The 18,189-nt window shown below is 38.6% G+C and overlaps 1 protein-coding gene across 1 annotated transcript in view; it reads right to left on the bottom strand.

The window, feature by feature from the left end:
• Window positions 1-18,189, bottom strand: part of syne2a (spectrin repeat containing, nuclear envelope 2a) — a 49,709-nt gene that overhangs the window by 2,369 nt on the left and 29,151 nt on the right. The window contains exons 46-62 of the mRNA XM_077587923.1: window positions 17,976-18,173; window positions 16,957-17,079; window positions 16,007-16,162; window positions 13,433-13,591; window positions 12,425-12,591; window positions 8,387-8,549; window positions 7,928-8,118; window positions 6,943-7,093; window positions 6,549-6,731; window positions 6,137-6,274; window positions 5,758-5,949; window positions 5,349-5,640; window positions 3,416-3,531; window positions 2,732-2,855; window positions 2,447-2,649; window positions 1,371-1,547; window positions 948-1,076 (exon numbers count right to left, since the gene is read on the bottom strand). Of these exons, the coding sequence (XP_077444049.1) occupies window positions 948-1,076; window positions 1,371-1,547; window positions 2,447-2,649; window positions 2,732-2,855; window positions 3,416-3,531; window positions 5,349-5,640; window positions 5,758-5,949; window positions 6,137-6,274; window positions 6,549-6,731; window positions 6,943-7,093; window positions 7,928-8,118; window positions 8,387-8,549; window positions 12,425-12,591; window positions 13,433-13,591; window positions 16,007-16,162; window positions 16,957-17,079; window positions 17,976-18,173 (2,862 nt within the window). The remainder of the gene's footprint in view (window positions 1-947; window positions 1,077-1,370; window positions 1,548-2,446; window positions 2,650-2,731; window positions 2,856-3,415; window positions 3,532-5,348; window positions 5,641-5,757; window positions 5,950-6,136; window positions 6,275-6,548; window positions 6,732-6,942; window positions 7,094-7,927; window positions 8,119-8,386; window positions 8,550-12,424; window positions 12,592-13,432; window positions 13,592-16,006; window positions 16,163-16,956; window positions 17,080-17,975; window positions 18,174-18,189) is intronic.

The following is an 18,189-nucleotide window of genomic DNA, read 5'->3' as shown; positions in this document are numbered from 1 at the left end:
ATCATTTTACACTGTTCAAGCCAAACCAGCAAGGGAGCGATGTCAATATGAATGAGCGGTTTGTTTGGATTTCCTTGAGAGCATTTTGACTAAAATATGCTGCAAAGCATCCTGCCAAACCAGCCCCAAATTTCACATTAGGGTCCAGAGCAGAATTCACTCTGGCTATTTACTATGTGCTATTCACAAACAATCTTTAATCTGTAACAATTCTTAATCCAATTTGACATACTTCTCTAAACGACTGTGTGCGGTCGACCGGTCACCGGTCTTTTGGTCGCCGTCTTTTGGTCGCCGGTCTTTTTGTCGCCGTCTTTTGGTCGCACGGACCGCGACAATGGGCGACCAAAAGACCGACGACCCAAAGACCGGCGACAAAACAAGGTAAAGCAACACGGTCTACGCATCAATAAAAGCCAACAATGGCCATGAGCAGTTTCACTGAGCCGACGTGAGTGTATAAGAGTTTGTATGTACATGAGTTGTCCCTTTAAGAAGGTACGTCAGTCACGGTCTTAACAAGTTCTCCAACAAAAAAACAATAAAAGTCCGGGAAATGTGGAGCTAATAATTAATAGGGCATTAAATATGACTAAATAGTAATTCACAGTTTGTATTTAGGGAATTGGAGCAACGATTTAAATGGTAATTATCAATAACCTTCCGGGCGACCAAAAGACCGGCGACCAAAAGACTGGCAACCAAAAGACCGGCGACCAAAAGACCGGCGACCAATCGACCGTGTACCCTAAACGACATATTCCAATAATTTGCTTTCTGTGTCACTATTATATTCTACGATTTTTTTAAATACTATTTTGATGCAGAGTAACAACTGACACCGCACACACTTGCGTACTCATCAAACCAATTTGTTAGGAATGGCTTGATTGGAAAGCCAGTGGATGATACTTGAACATTTTGCAGGGGGTAACATATGGGCTTACTGTGAGGGAGCGATGGTGTTGTTTGAGAATTTGGACTGGCGTCTCCGGGTCCCTTATGTCCACTGCAAAGCGTCTGTTTTCAGCATGCGCCAACCACAGCAACAGGGATTGGAGGCTCTCATGAAACTCCTGCGTGATGGATTTTCTTAGGTGAGTGCCTCCAAAGAGGGAGTGTTCTCAAACACATCTGTTAGCTGCTCTGTCCGCACGACTGTACAACATGCTGGATCCACTTTGAAAACTAATAAATTATATTTTGTCTTAAAAAGTGCCAAATGGATAAATCTATGTTTATTACGTCATAGAAAAAATATTTGCTGGAAACACTTTGCATCCAAGTAATTCAAAAGCCCTGCTAAAAATGAGGGATCATCTCTATTTATATGATGTACTCGTTTCATGATAAATGACATTTCTTCTCACCTTGCAGCGCATCAGAGTTCTTCTCAAATTTGCCTCCCAATGGTGAAGAAGTGTAGAAGCTCGACTCCAGGCTCGGTTCAAATCAATGAGTTTTTCCTTCTCCTCTGGGCCTTCCAGAGCATGCAGGTTGGCAGACATCATGATAGGCTTGTAGTGTGCAAACATCTTCTGCATCTCCTGAAAAAAAATACAGATTCAAAAGTTTTTTTGCTATTCACCTATGATTAACATTATAATACCTCTTAATGTGAAAAAGAGCTGTTAATACTTTTTGGATTGCAGCTCAGGAGCATTCAAAAACACTTCCTATAATCCATTACATTTTGGTATAAATGTGCAAATGAAAAAATGTCAAAGTATAGGAATCCCTGTAAGAGCACTGCACACATGTTTTTTTCCAAATGTAATTTTGCATTTTGGCTAAAATTTCATCCTAGAAACATTCACATCAATGTTTGAATCCCCTGAAGTTGTGTTTAAAAATGGTTGACGGTCTTAAACGTTAAGAAAACAGCAAAAAATATCAATTTAAAGAAATATGACAAACCCCATTTCTGACTAGCTTGCAATAAAATTGGCAAATTAATTATAAAAGGTAGCGGTGCCATTTCTCCATGAATGATCAAAATAGGGGTCAGAAGACATGGTACCTAAGGCAAACATGTCAGATTTTTGGGGGGTCATACTACCTTAATTTGAAGAACACAAAATGACAATGAAATTTCAGAATTAATAAAAATAAAGAAAAGCTAAAAATCTAGTTGACTAAGTAACAAACTCTCTGGTTTTGATGGAATGGCTCACAACTGTGGTGCGACAACTATATCACGAGGGATATGTTCACGCCACTGCAGATTCATGTATATGGTAGTACGATTTCAACATTTTAAGTATGTTTTCCTCCTTACACCACATTAAAGTCATAAAGGTTAAAAAAACAAACCAAAAAGTTTTTTTTTTCATCTACAGTGTTGTTGTCAGAATGACTGCAAAAAAACATTAGCCTTGAAAAAGCAAATGCAATGTTGGTGGAGGTCTAAACTGCAGTAATGATTTTATTTTGGACTTAATGTTACCTTCATCTCATTAGCTCTGGTTGCCATGTCAACAATTCTGTTACTTGAGCGCGACTGCTGGAGGCGGTCTAGCACCGGATGAATGTTGTCCAACCAGGAAATGACATCATCAATGTCAGGTGTGACAGTTTGTGGATCCTGAAGGTCAGCGTTTTGGTCATGGCTGGACTGAGCTTGGAGCAGCTCCCATCGTTCAATCACACCTGACAGATCAGACGCACATGCTAAGCGAACCTATCCTTCAAAAACATGGTCCAATATGAATTGTCATATTCAATTGCTCACCCGACTGTGTGTCCAAGACTTCGAAGTTTGTCAAAGAAATCTCAGGCTGTTCCTCATCATTGAGCATGAAAGATACTCTTTTAATCTCTTCAATGTGGTCCCCACACTGAGACATTTGATGCAACTGGAAACAAGGTGATACACGCTTAATAAAATGTCACATAACTGCATGACTGACATGTGACTTTTCTCACTAGTTGTTCGTTGTGCAGTTTTCATTACGTTTTGCTGTAGAAGATCACCTTTAAAAATTATACTTATTTTTTTACCGATAAGCAATGTTCCCTCTAATTTTTTGTTTGTCTGGGCAGAAAGAAAACCTCCCTGAGCACACTGAGTACCAGTGGGAGCAACATCATCATTGCTCGCTATGGGCACACACCAGTATCACACCTGCCATAAGCATTTATGTCTACTACACATAAATGATTTAGTAATAATAAAATGTAATGATTAATATCTATGAATGGGCAGCCCGGCGGATGAGTGGTTCGCGCGTCGGCCTCACAGCTAAAAAAAAAATTGGGATTTTATTTTGTGCGCTCCATATGATTTGCTGTGCGCAGAGAAGACGAGAGTAGTGCGCAATTCCGCACGTGCGCAGCTTAGAGGGAACATTGCCGATAAGCCTTTTGCTTTCACTGGTTTGTTTGGATCTCATGGAAAAATACATGTGAAACGTACATAGCTGTCCTTGCTGGTGATGGTGATGGTGGGATTAGTGCTAGTGTCGCTCCCCGCATCCGTTTGGTCTTCTGCAGCTGAGTGCCATGTCGGTGAGTCATAGGAAGCCATCGACACTGACACAAGAAAACAAGGTGAACCCAAAAACAATAATAACCTTGAGATGTAGCAGAGCCCATTCGCCTAAAATATGAGTATTTTCTCACCCAAAACATGTTCAAAGTGTGCCTGTCAAACCTTTGTGAGCTAATAAAAATACCTCATGATTAATAGAGTACAGGTCAGCAGGAGGGTCTTTTAGGACTCATTCAGCAAAGGCGTACGAGAAACACTCATGCTTTGTAGAAGCTTCTTTTTTGAGGCATACGCAGATGGCACTTTTCCTACATTGCGCATTTTGTCTTTTGTTGGAAAAATTTGGACCGAAACATTTTTAAAGTATTCATATGAAACATGTCTGTGTTTTGGAATGGATTCCGATTATTTTGTTCCTTTTTGAGGACAAAATATTAAAAAAAAACCTAACAGTATTTGGTGGGAGAACAAAATGACAAAAATAACTTACTGTCCAACAAACCTAATTTGTATTTTTATTAGAGCTCTGCTCTGATTAGATTCAATGGTTGTGTAAAAAACAGTTTGCAGCTGGAAACGTTACGATGAATGTAAAAACTGACAAATGACTTTAGAGGCATTTGTGAAAGTAAAGTGACCTCATGAAATGTTTGTGAAAGACAGCAGAAGGGGACAGTAAATAGTGGTTTATGCTGTTTGTTATTGTTGCTTAACGGTGAGGAAGGGGAGCTCACGAGTATTGGCATATAGGAGGGACGAGGATCAACATTAATAAATTGGGAGCTTTTATTGTGGAGGAAAATAAAAGGGAGCGCGTGAGGAAAGAAGGTCAACTTTGTAGTAGAATAATCCTAACGCACACAGTTGACCCAGTTCACGTAACTTTCATAATACAAGAATGTGTCAAAGAAAAGAAAAACGAGTGAGAACATTTTGCTTGGCTATAAATGTTTTTCAATAAATACTAAGTTACACGAAGTAAAGGGGCGTTAAGAGTCAATTGAGCCAGAAAATGTTGAAAGACTTTTCTGGGCATAGTAATGGACACATTCATGATCTGTCCAATAAAACCATGAACATGTTAAGGAAAGCAGCCTGTGGCAGATGTGCAGAATCCTCAATCCTGATCCAATTCTATTTTTAATCTCCTCTATTGTATCTAGTAAAAAATCACTATGCAAATACGTTTGAATGTCGGATTTTTATTTTTCAATGAAACCACTAATTTTGTCTGTTGCACTTTCTGTGCCTAGCGAAACACTAAAATAGGTCAACTGTAACAAGTCCAATAAGTGTATTTATGTGATTTATGGCAATTTTAGAGTTGGTAAAAATGGTCTTTTTGGAGGTCAAAAGCCAAATATTCATTTTAAAAAAAATACACAAATTTAATTAGCATGTCTATCTTTTGTTTATGCAGTTTTTCCTAAATTCAACTATTTATTGATCATTTTTATGTTGTTGATGAATTGTTGTGTTTATAAAATATCATTTTCATTGATTAATATCAATTCATTCATTTATTATATTAATAATAAATATATATTAAAGTAATACAGCTGACAGTGTGTATTCCTAAAAATCCTCTTGTGTGACTTCATTAAGACGGACATCTGTTTTATGTATTTAGATCATGGCTGTCCAAATCAGTCCTCAAAAGTGGGTGAAGGTTTTAATGACATTTTCACCAAACTGGGCTCTTGTAATCAGTTGATTGCAGCCATATGCTGCTTCTTTCAGAAGAAACCTCACTGGTTAAATTGTCGGATCAGTGGGGAATAGTTTGGACACCCCCCGATTTAGATTCTGGAGGGGTACCTAACAAAGTGGCCAGCATGTCGTGAAACTGTATTCATACCTGACAATGCACTGAAGTAAATTCCCTCATCGTCGAGTCGTCCGTCATCCTCATCGTCCTCATGGGATGACGATCCTCCAACATCCCCCGTGTGGTCCCACTCTAAGGGCAGAGAGTCCACGCTCACAGGTGTCTCTCGCCCCGATTGCTCAAGGGGAAATGCCAGTAGGTGTGAGGGCGTGGCCGGAAGGCTCCCTTGGCTCCGTCCGAGCCAAGGCCGTGCAATCAGTTCCAAGCTCGACTCCAGAGAAAAGGTGGTCTGGGAGTAGTACTCTGGCTCTATAGTGATCATCTAAGATGAAAAAGAAAGTTCTTCATTTTCAACTTTTCTTATGCGGTCTGACAACCTAACCTTAGCATTCAAAATATGACCTGATACAGTTTCACGCCTGATGAAAAATGACTTTACCGGCGGCTGGCTGAGACGTTGATGGAAGCGAACCAGTCGGCTGAAAACCTCCTGACAGTAGCTGTGAAGCTCCTCCAGCTCTTCTTCGATCAGCGCAGCATCCTCGGGTGAACTCCTCTGGATGAGACTTTCACCAAATACGATCAGCCCGTCAATCCGCTCCGTGTTTACGATAATCTCCTTCTGGAAGCTCTGCACCCAGAAAGATGAACAAAACAAAATCATCATAGTTGGAAAATGCATTTGACCGCACATACAAATGAAGTGTATGCCTAAAAAAGAACGTAACAAAAAATATAGACACTTTAGTATATATAAAAACAATTTCAGCTTGCATAAAAAGAGCACGAAAGCAGTCAAATGAAAGTATGGTTCTCACACTAAGCTGTTGTATCTTGTGATGGACGTCGCTTTCGGAAAAGTGTTCAACGTTAGTAAGCTGCAAGTCCAGTTCTGTCAGCCACACCAACATGCTTTCTCTGGTGGCTTCAAATTCCTCTCTCTGACTGGTGAAATGCTAAAAAAAGAACAACAAAATCATACTTTTCAAAGGCAGAATTAGTTTTACACTGTTCTATTTCAGTTTTGATCGAAATTGAAGTTGATTCACTAATTCAACTATCCAATAGTCAATACTAGCTTGCATGGTGGGTACAAAAACGTATCTAAAGTTTTCTTCTGATTTGAAACACAAAGAAAAATTACTTCTCTCATTTTTGTGTTCCAGGTAGAATTTAACCACGACAAATTTGTGGTTAAATGTCATTCAATATTGCGTTCTTTGATGCTACCTTGAGCCTGCGAAGTATAGCGGCCACTCGTCGATGCAGAATGTCCCAGCGACGGTTACCCTCGTGGACCATCGCTTTAAGCTGGCTGGAGCGGTCGGTACGATTCTCCCTTGCCAGGCGGCGATACTGGTTGTTGACAAGTTCTAATTGGGTCAGACGCTCGTGCACTTGCCTTTGAAACCCCTAAAAGTTGAAGGCGGAATAAACAAATTTTGAGCACTATTGTCAGAATACAAAGTTGTTTGTATTATTTTGTTCTTATTGTATTATTGTCTTCCTTCATTTCTAAAATCTGTTAATGATGATTCATTTCTATCCTAAACTATCAAGTGAAGTATGCCTGAATAGTCAAATTCGATACAATGCAAACTTTTAGCCAATCTTTTCAACTTGCCTCAAACTTCTTTAGTTCCTCCTTGGCGACTGTGTAAAGAACATCTCCAGTGTTCGGGTTGGAGGCAGCTTTCTCTGCTATCTTTAGCCAGTCCTCAAATTGTGAATAGTCCTCTAGAAACTTGCACCACAGTCTCCAGGTTTCCTCAATCCTACAAAGTCAAATAAAACCAAAGTGCTTAGCGTTAGTGATAGACTGAAGGCACAGTTCCCAATTAATGTTTTAAATGGCAGTTTCACTGAAGTTTTGATCATATTTTCAAAGAACTATTCTATTTTTTGGACTTTAATTCGCACCGGAGTATACATAGGTTGTAAAAATAAAAATGCATAAAGAGGAAGCAAAATAATAAATAATAATAATAAATCGTACCAGAGACTAGGAAAAAAAGTGACTTAATAGCCCAAAAAATATGGTAAACTCTGCTAGGGTTAAGAGACTAATACACATAATAATAGTCTAGTTCACAGGTGTCAAAGTGGCGGTCCGGGGGCCAAATCTGGCCCACCGCATCATTTTGTGTGGCCCAGGAAAGTAAATCATGAGTGCCGACTTTCTGTTTTAGGATCAAATTAAAATGAAGAGTATAGATGTATATTACATTTCCTGATTTCCCCCCTTTTAAATCAATAATTGTAATTTTTTAATCCATTTTTTCTGTGTTTTTAGTTCAAAAATCATTTTGTAAAATCTAAAAATATATTAAAAAAGCTAAAATAAACATTGTTTTAGATCTATAAAAAACTGAATATTCAGGGCTTTTAATCTGGTTCTTTTAATCCATTTATAAAAATAATAATTAAATATTATATCTAAAATGGTCCGGCCCACGTGAAATCAAGTTGACGTTAAAACGGCCCACGAACCAACCCGAGTCTGACACCCTTGGTCTAGTTGAAGTAAGAAAGTTTTTGTTCCGCTATTATATCTAAGGTCTTACACACATTTGCACCCGCCATTCTACGGTGATGTTGGGAGTTCCTACCTAAGTCTCCTGTCTAGAGCCATGACACAGATGGTCCTCCAACGTTGGTCCAGGCTACGACTGGTTTCCTGCAGGGAGTCATCTTCCATCTCAGTGGCGGCAGCGGCATCTTCGTCCCTCAACAAAACGTCGCAAAGGTTGAGGACAGAAGTTACGCCTTCCGTGTGCTGCTCAATGTCCCGTTGCAGCTCCTGAACAGACACGTGTGCAGCAAGCATGGCTTCAAATCCACAGTTTACCCCACCCAAATTTACACAATGGATTCATATCAATTAATAATTTAAAAACACACACCCACACACACTCATGCTTGGAACATTATTTTTAGGCTGGAAAAAGATGAGTGACATTGAACAATTGAGATTGAATGGCAAAGTATATTGATTTTTTTTTAGACTAATAATTCATTTATAATTTAGAAGCCTTGTCTTTTTTTCCTCTTTAGTGAATGTTTGTTACCTGCTGCTCAGCCAGCCTCTTCTGGATCTCTTGGTGATGACACACACTGTAAGTGATGGGCCTGGACAGTTCAGCCTCAACACGCGAAAGCCATGATCGGAGGTTACTCATGTTTTTGTCCAACTGCTGCACTCTTAGCAAAGTCTCCTTCAGCTTTGTCACTCTAAACAAGCACACATAAAGCAGATTTCAAAGTCTCTACTACTCCACCGAAGACACGAGACGTATTAATGGAAGGAACAACTGATGTGATCAAAACTAATAAAGCAAATTAAATATGTTCCAACCTACCTCTAAAAATAGGCTGCAGGAAATGAGCATATGAACTAGGTTGCATTTTTAAGAAATCTGCATGCAATAGTAAACTAATAATATGAAGACGGGCAGAAAATTGTCCTCTTATTTGGTTGTTTTCTAAATCTGATCATTTGTATAGAAGTGTTTTAACATTTGCTTTTAATTAGGAACTGTGGTATACCATATGCTAAAGGTGCTATGAAATGGTGACATGTCAAAAATTAAAATCACTGCACTGATATAATTTTACATGTAGAAAACAAATTGAAACCTCAAATCCGTCCAATTGTTTTAAAACTATTACCACCGATTATTCCATCCAAAACACCTTTCTAGTACTGCACACGCTAGTATACGTAAAATGACAGAATAGGAGACATAGCTTGTTCTAGGAGATTTCTTAGTATGCGGGGCTAAGGCATCTGAAAAAGGAAGACTAGGATTTTATTTCACGATTAAGCATTTTTTGCCACTTTTGGATTTGCATCCAAAATATGGTCTGCTACCATTTCATTGCATTATGATTGTAGTATTTCATAGTACCTGTAAGAATAACTAATTTCGGAGACATAAATTATGTTGAATATGTTAGAGACACCAGTATAGTAATGGCATTGCCATCTCATTTTGACTGTTACAGGAAATGGATGATGCTCAAAATCCCCCATTTTGAAAACAATAGGTAATGTATAAGTTATTTGTATGCTTTTTCTGGTGTGGTGTGGACATTCCTCTCTCAAGGAATAAAGGGGAGATAGATGTATAGCACTATTCAACCATTTTTCTCTTTTGCTCTGAATAAGTACTGGGGATTTTTTTTTTTATACAAACAACTAGGACTACGACTCTTGTTGAACATACCACTAAACAAAACAACAACAAGTTACAAAGACTTCATTCCAATTCACAGGTGTCTCCCCCTTCCAAACCCCTAATATTCCCATGGCAACACACCCCCTGACTGATGTCATAGTAACGCTCGGGACAAAAGTTCTCCCTAGAGACGAAGAAAGCCTGAAGTGTGTCCCATTCACGAGTTTGAGTTAATCTCCCTATTTGATCCCTTTTCTCCTGTTTACGTCCATCATGGCTGGTCAATGTGAAGAACTAGACGCGCTCAAACCAAATAGTGTCGATTAAAACAACACCAAGTGAAAAAGAATGGTTGTAATGGTTCTTAAAGAAGCAAATCGTGAAATATATAACCAAACTTTAAATCCCAAAATTACATGACTCAGAGGCGACAGAAAGATAAATGAAATCTAGAAAAGTAGCATCTCATTCAGCTACTTACTGATGACACATGCGATCCCATGAGAACATAGTGTATCTTGTGCAACAATATAAAGTATGTCAATATGGTCATGAGGAGCTGTAGATCAAACCCAGAAATTTAGATGGGTTTTCTCGATTGTGGCCATGTATGAAATCAAGTGTAACATTTGGAAATGCATATTTTACCCCAAAGTTTGCTGTGGTGACACGTGTAAGGCTTTGCTCTTTTAAAACTGAACTTGATTAAACAGACAGAGCTCAGAGTCACACAATGCAAGTCACTGCTTCCACTTGTAGCACTTGACATTTCAGGTTTTATGGTGTGAACTAAAGAGAGTAGAGTAGGCGTTAATTTTCCCCGGCAACACCACCGTCGTGTAATATATTGTCTCTTGGACTCATTTACCTTATCTAACCTTTGGCAACCCAACAAAAGCTAGAATCTTAATGTGTATGCTGCACAAAGAGACAAAACCCTGTCAGGGGTCCATTCCAAGAAGGACAAGAGTAGAATGGGTGAAGGAAAAAGCTGCAGGATCAGTGAGGATATTTGGTTGGAGGACAAAGTTTGAGTATCTCAGGAGGGCTTGAACTAAATGTTAAGAACACTATGTTACTGTATACAGTACATGGACTAAATAAACACCCGATAAAATGAAAAATAATCTCAGGGCCAATATGAATTTTTCAGCAACGTGAGCATAAATCTACCGGCAATCCCCCATATTTATGCATTAAAAAAAATGACCAGTCCACAGTATACTGCATAATCTAAAAATGATGAAGTGCTTAGAAAAATGTTAAAAAATGTAAGTTTGAAGACAAAAAAATATGTTAAAAAAAGACAACAACATATTTTTCTGGTAATTTTTCAAGTAAATGCCAAAATAAGTTGCAAGCATTAATGACACACTTTTTTTACATAAGCTTTTAAAAAGAACTTCTTTGTTAAAATTATGGTAAGCTGCTCAATTGAACCAAGTATTCATTTTCTGAATAATCTAAAGATAATATCTACTACGTATTATTGTCACTGAAAAGAGATAACCTTTCGATGACACATTGTTTGCCAAATCTTTGATCGCTGATACGCTCTGTTTGCTGTAACAAAAAGCAGCGGTTGGCCTCTCTATACTAAACAAATTGCCAAACACAAACAAATGACCATCAACCATCTTAAGAAGAGATTAGTGGCATTTATGGTTAGCTCGGATATCCTCTGTCTATTAACCACTGAGCCTCTGCTTCTCGATTGGACTTTATCAGACAATGCCAGGAAATGTTTCAGACATTTTCTGTTATTTTGGAAGCAAATTCCAGACAATGAAGCATTGTCAGCGTCACATCTTGCCAAGGGTATCCCCCGAAACCTCATTTAAAATTGTCCTTTCAGGATCACTGTTAATTGGTGCTGACAGGTCACGCCCATGGAGCCCACCCTCCCCTAAAGGTCCTGAGTTGGAGGGGGGATCCCCGTGAATATAAGGACATATGGTCCTGTCTGAGAGTCTAGCAAAGTTTTTTCTTTTTTTACTTGGGTTGGCTGAGTGAGTAGAGCTACCAGGCGATTGAAGCAGCTGCTCCAGCACAACATTGTCTAGCAGGGGCCATTTCATGATTAGGGGGGCTTAACCTGCTTTGTGTACATCAGGAGTCAGGTTTGCCTGACAGCTGCAGAGCAAGCGGCAGCAGGTGGATGGACTCACATTCAAACTATTGTGTTTATTAAAGAGGACTAGTCAGCTGGCATAGGCTCCATCCTCACACAGCCTTGAAGGGCATGGATGGAAATGAACTAATTATATTAACTTGAGTGCTTGGGGAGAATTGCCTAGTCTCTGTGAATGCCTTCCTGCTGTTAAAGAGATTGGGATGGGGGGGCTATACAGTAATACCTTGACATACGAGTGCCCCAACATACGAGCAATTTGAGATAGGAGTAAAATTCTGAGCATTTGCCTTGAGATATGAGACAAATTTTGAGATGCGAGCATACGAGACGCGAGAGGCTGCTTATGATTGCAGTCTTTCTCGCCGCATCTCCCTCGTGCAAAGATATCTACGAGCACTGGGTGGAGCATTGCCTTTTTTTCGGGTTTTTTTTTGCATTAGTCCGTGCAGAATTAAGGGAAAAACAATGGGTCCAAAGCAAGCTGGTGCAATAAAGGGTAGCCCTCTGCGTTGTACTAAATAATGTCTCATTTTACTATTAAACATAATAACCACTAGTTATTTGTTACTCTGTTAGTAGATGGTGTATTACAACCAATAAAAATGTTTTTCCATTGTAATATCCAGGTTTTTTTCAGAGTATGGGAACGAATCAGTTTGTATTTACTTCATTTTTATGGGAAACGTTGATTTGAAATACGAGTAAATCGACATACGAGCTCGCTCCCAGAACGCAATAAGTTCGTATATCAAGGTATGATTGTAGTAACACGCACATTCATGTTGCATAATCACCTGGTTTCGATGTGGCTGAAGAGGTTGTGCCATCTCTGGTTAATCTCTTGCATAGATCCAAAGACTTGGGTCTGCTTGGCCTCGTCACTGGCCAACAGCAGCTGCTCTCCCAGCTGCTTCAAATGGCTTTTATTCTCACTGAACAAATTGATTTCCTCCATGCAATCCTACAAAAATTAAAACATTATAAAAGGTTAGGCCGATCCATGAGTTTTGTACTGAACATCTTGAGATAAGCATTCTTCATATAAAAGTTCTGATGTAATGAACGTAATGGCAGTATTCGGCATTTATGGTGATTGCGAACATATTTGAAATAATCACTTTCAGAAGTAGGCAGGTGCATTAAAAAATCAAACATATTGCAGGTATATATTTAAATATTAGATTTACCGTTTGTGTAAATCAAAGATTGGAAACGATGATTAACAGTAGTTATAAATTCACCCAAAAATGTTCTATAAAACGTTTGATGCTTGCTGGCCATAGTTATCTGAGAGCCCTACAACCCTTGTGAGGATAAGCGGACTGGAAAATTTATGAATGATAATTTGTTTTTAAATGCTTCTTGGAAGCAGTATAAAAATGAGAGCTTTCAAAGAGTTGGCTTACTCCCCAAAAACTGACAAATAGGACCTCAGCTTTCGATTTACGCTATTTTCCTTCATTTCCACAGAGTAACCAAGACAACAAAAATTCAACTTTCCAGCAATTACTTTGTCAGCTGAATGAAAGAGCTTTTGTATGAGACACCAAGGTACCAAATGCTCTGTTCGCCACTGAAAAGACAACTGTTACGTGTGAACAACAGCATTACATTCCAGGCTGTCATCTGTTACAAACAGCATCATAATGTCGCTTATGTATTGATTTTTTTTAACTGTACATTAGTAACATGCATACACTGATTTACAGTCCTGATGTTGACACAATTCAATAAACAGGCAGCCCATAAAAGAAATCCGTAATATGAAAACATGAAGGGACCTGTAAATATCCCTTAATTACCTTTTTTAACTTCTCCACCATTTCTTCAATGCTGAGATCTGTGCTCTGACACACCTTGTTCTCAATCTGGGTGAGCCAATCGCAGAACTCTTTGTTTTTGTCATTAAAAATAGTCCAGGCGTTGAGGTAGTCCGCGATTTCCTGCCTGCGCAAAGATACCTGGGAAAAGTGACACATGATGATAAGAGTCAGCTCGCAATTGAGAAGAGACTTTGGACTGAAACATTTCATTTTAAAGTACCCAAACCTCAGCCATAATAAATGTGTTATTATGCCGCAAGAGCAATTTTATATGGCTTAAACTAATACTATTAAATTATGGTAACTCAACTCAAAAGTTCTGTGTGAATGATGAGAGTTAATGATGCCAAACTGAAATGTCAAACCAGTAATTCATGGAATTTAAATAACACTCATCTTATGACAGCAACCAACATACTATAAAATTAAATGAACCGATGCCTGTGAAAAGAAAAGAGATGACATCATAGTAAATTAATCAGATATTTAGGTAGTGTTTTGCAGTGATGCAATGGCATCATCGTGGCGTCATTGCTTTTGTGTCTCTGATCTTTCATCTTACTAAACTTCTGAATTTTTAAGTGTTTGGACTAAGAAAATGTTTTAATGTAATGACTAATGGCCATAACATTGAGCTTGATTAACAAAAAAACATTTAAAAATAATATTATTGCTTAGCATTTACACAAATATACCATAAATGTGTCAGACTTGCCTTGAAATTTATCCATTAAAGAGGTTGCTAGAAATTCACGAATAATGTATTTTTCCCATCAAATAAAGGAACCAAAAAAACATCAGTCTCAGCACTGTTAAGGGAATTAAAGATGAGTAAATTTGTATTTTTTTGAAAATTCATTATTACTTTGGTTGTAAACTATAAGGTCTAAAACCGAACAGAAAGCATATTTAGCCAATGCTATATTACAAAGGAATATGAATTCTCTCAGTAATCATCTGAATTGGTGAACATTTTTGATTGACAAGGTTCATTTTCTTACTGTTAGCGCAAGACCATGAAAACATCATCACATTGCTCAGCGGAGGCGGTGATGATCTTTTGCTAGGTCAAACGTGATTTGTTTAAAGGAGCTATTTTTTTATGGTTAGTAGGCATTTATTTGATTGAAATAACCTCTGGTTCTGTTTTAACCCAGGATTTGTGGGGTATTCAGAGCTGCTGTCAGCACTGTGAGGACTTTGTGCTCCCCCCTTGAAAACAATGGACCCTGCCCCCAGAATCCCTTCAGCCCAACCACACCATCTGGTTGTCAGGCCCATTCCTGTGGCTTCCCCCAACATAGTACAACCTGTTGGCTAGGCGGAGGACACTGGTGAGACCAAAAAAATAAGTTACAGCTAAGTCCCTAAAAATGGAAATTGGTTAGTATTGTTTAACAGTGAAAAAGACACAACACAAGAATTTATTTTATAGAGTATTAGTAGTAGTGTTCTAATCTTTATCCAGAGAAATGGGATGGTTAACAAGTTCTATACTGTTTTACAGAAAACCCCACTTCAGTGGTTGTAGTTTTACAAGCACTGCCCAGAGAGAGCCAATCACAAAAACAAAAGCTGATAATTGGACACCGTCCTGCTGCTGCTGTTGCATTTGTGAGTGCCATTCATTGCTGCCAAGGTGGAGCAGGTGACAGCATCCATTTCAAATGGAGGCCCAATTAGTAGCAGTGTAAGTGACTGTGCAGGGATATTTGTTTACTGACAAGATGACATAATCGTTGATTTTTCAAGAACAAGAGTGTGTTTGTGTTTGAGCCAAAAGACTTGAACAGTAGGAATTTGAGCCTGCATTAATACTCCAGAATAGCAAGTTTCATTGGAATAGCAAGCATAGAATCAGCTCTGCTCCAAGTGATTACTCAGCAAGCAGATTGCGATTGTAAAATGCTGAATCCTGGAGTAAAAAGTTGGATTGGACTGAAAAAATTGTCAGCATTTTTACTGTGAAAAGCTTCCAAGCAACCATTTCAGCAATTTGAGGGGCAAAAAAAACCCCATTAAATTGTTTATGCTCATTGTTGCCAGGGAATCAGTTAATTGCATCCCATTGGTAGCCAACTTTTTAAAACACAATTGTTTTTTTTTGCAGAAACATGTTTGGATGGGGGTACTGATAGCTTCCAGGCAAAGATAAAAAGATAGGGCAGGTTTTCCATTTTATGATTAAATCTGTCAGTCAACACAACACATTAACATCTGATTATACAAAAAAGCTATCTAAAGTTTCATGATGACAACTACCAGTTGCGATATCAAAATATTTATGTGTTGTTTTTTTGTTGAAAGGCAAGAGTATGTTTGAACTAAAATGTGTGGTGCAGTAGAAACATATATTTCAGTTTTATATAAATGAGCTGAAAAGTACTTTTCACTCTCAAAACGTTAAGTGATGCAAAGGCATTGTGCTGCTGTTGACCCCCAAGACACCACTGGAATTAATGTCCCCCTCATACTCTCGGTGCACCTGCACCAACACTATAATGCTCCCTTATGTTGACAGTTTCTGGGTATCATCTCTCAGTCTTTCCTCACCTTGGTACACAGTTCTTCCCACTGGATGTGAAGTTGTTCCAGCTGCTGCTCCAGCAGAGCCGAATCCGCTGCAGCGACGTACTGAGACAGGTCAGTCTTCATGAAGGCCAGGTCTTTCAATCTACCAGCTACGAGGCGCAGAGAAAGGTCCGTCTTCTGCATAGCACAAACACAATCATGTACAAAAAAACAAAACAAACAAAAAACGCCAGGGCGCCATAAAAAGGCAGTATGCTCCTGTTCGCTCCGACTGTCCAGATTAAAAGGGCTATGGACGGGACAGGGAGAGGATGGGGGTCGAGGGCCAAAAGGGGGAGGGGAGCAAAGCCATGAGGGCATTTAATAAGGGGAAGGGGGGTAAATGCAAAGTACTCTGGTGGAGCCGACAAAACAATTGGAAGAGGGGACTTTGCTGTGTTTAGTAAAGACAATGTTTTACTACATCTATATACCACTACTAGTGTAAATGTGTTTTTTTGTCAACCATTGAAGAATTTAAAAGTTCATGGGCATGACAGTTAAATTTGATTATGGTCAACACCCTATATAATCCTTTTTTATAATAATTAGTCTTTTTAGTAGTCAACTCTTGAATAAAAGCTGTGCTAATGTGAGATTTGTGACTAGACATCTGCAAATGATGATTTTTTAATATTGGTGGACCAACCTGCAAAATTATTATTTGTTGTTGTTTAAATATCTATTTGTTTGCATTCATTTAAATTTATTTTATCATCATTTTAACAAGAGGGGAAGGCTTTAGAAAATATAGAAGTTAAAAAAATCTGTATTGGGCTTTATTTTTCCTAAAGAAGCAGATTTATACATAAATCATCTTTGTGCAACTATAATTGAGGCAAAATTCATTGATTCGCCTTCCACTGGAATGAGTTTATTTAAATTATACTACAATAAAATAATTGATTATTGCATGCTTGTATTGTAATTACCTTAAGGCGCTTCTCCTGATCAGTGGGGTCCATTTTCTCAGGTTGCTGCCACTTCAACTGCGTCCTCAGTTCATCCAACTCACACATTATGGTGCTTATCCCAGTTTGACATTGTGACCAGTTCTATTAAGTAAAAAAAAGATGCAGGATTTCATTGAGGTGTCTGATCTATGAATCCTAAATTAAGGTTTAGATTTTTTGTGCTTATAAACTTGAAAATGATGCAGCTAACCGTCAAAAACATAATCTGCATCATTATGTATATTTTGAATACGTGGAATTCAATTTAGGATAACAAATGACATTTATTATCAATGACTGTTTAGCATTATTTCCACATTTGTCAGTCCTATTCTGGGAACATAATGTCTCAATACTGCGACATGACAAACTATTCCTATGAATGTAGCTTGTTTATTTGGCTGATCCAAACATATACCTCAAGCATCGCAGGGTATACTTACTGCATCTAGTTTGTTTTCTTTTTTTATGAGCGAAATGTTTCACATTTTTCAGGAGCTACTGTGATAGAATGAAATGACAGTCAGTCCTACCCCAGCTGGCTCTGAATGTGGATCACTGATAGATTTGAGCTGTACTTTGATCCCTCTTGGCAGGAGCTTTGCGCCAGAGCTCACGCCATAGCTGAGTGTGGGAGTTTTGTGTGCAACAGTGTGTTTTGTCTATGCGTGTGTTTTTGTGTTTATGTTGGGATCAGGGCTTGGATATAGGTCATGAAAAAGCTGACCCCGCCCCCTCCTACCACATTAACATTATAACCGATGTGCAATACAGTAGTATTTGAATTCCTTCAGTCCATGGCTTGCATCTGCTCTGATAAAAGTGCATTGATGATTATAGCCTTCCTGTGTCTCACCTTGAGTAATTTTCCCATAATTGCTTCATATTTCTCTGGACAATCAAGATTTCTCCCGCATTCTTCCCCAAAACAACACTGAACATTTTCTGCTCTGAATGTTAATAGCGTTTTTGAAGAATTGCATGAATATCGCAATTACCTGAATATTGGTGCTGAGAATGGATCTCCTTTTTAGGACCACTGAGTTAGTGATTTCCCAGGCCCCTTCTATGGCCTGGATATCTGACTCCAGTCGACTCCGACTTTGTGAGTCTGACGTACTCTCGCGCAAATTTCTGCCAGCCTCCAAAGTTTCTGTGAGCGTGGATGAGTGGAACTCGAGAGCTTTTCCAAGACACTTGAGGAGATTGAGA

This window comes from Stigmatopora argus, chromosome 19 (assembly GCF_051989625.1).
Source record: "Stigmatopora argus isolate UIUO_Sarg chromosome 19, RoL_Sarg_1.0, whole genome shotgun sequence".
In the NCBI taxonomy this organism is placed as follows: domain Eukaryota; kingdom Metazoa; phylum Chordata; class Actinopteri; order Syngnathiformes; family Syngnathidae; genus Stigmatopora; species Stigmatopora argus.
Note: the sequence above shows the minus strand (reverse complement) of the source record. Positions and strands in the feature narration are given on the sequence as shown.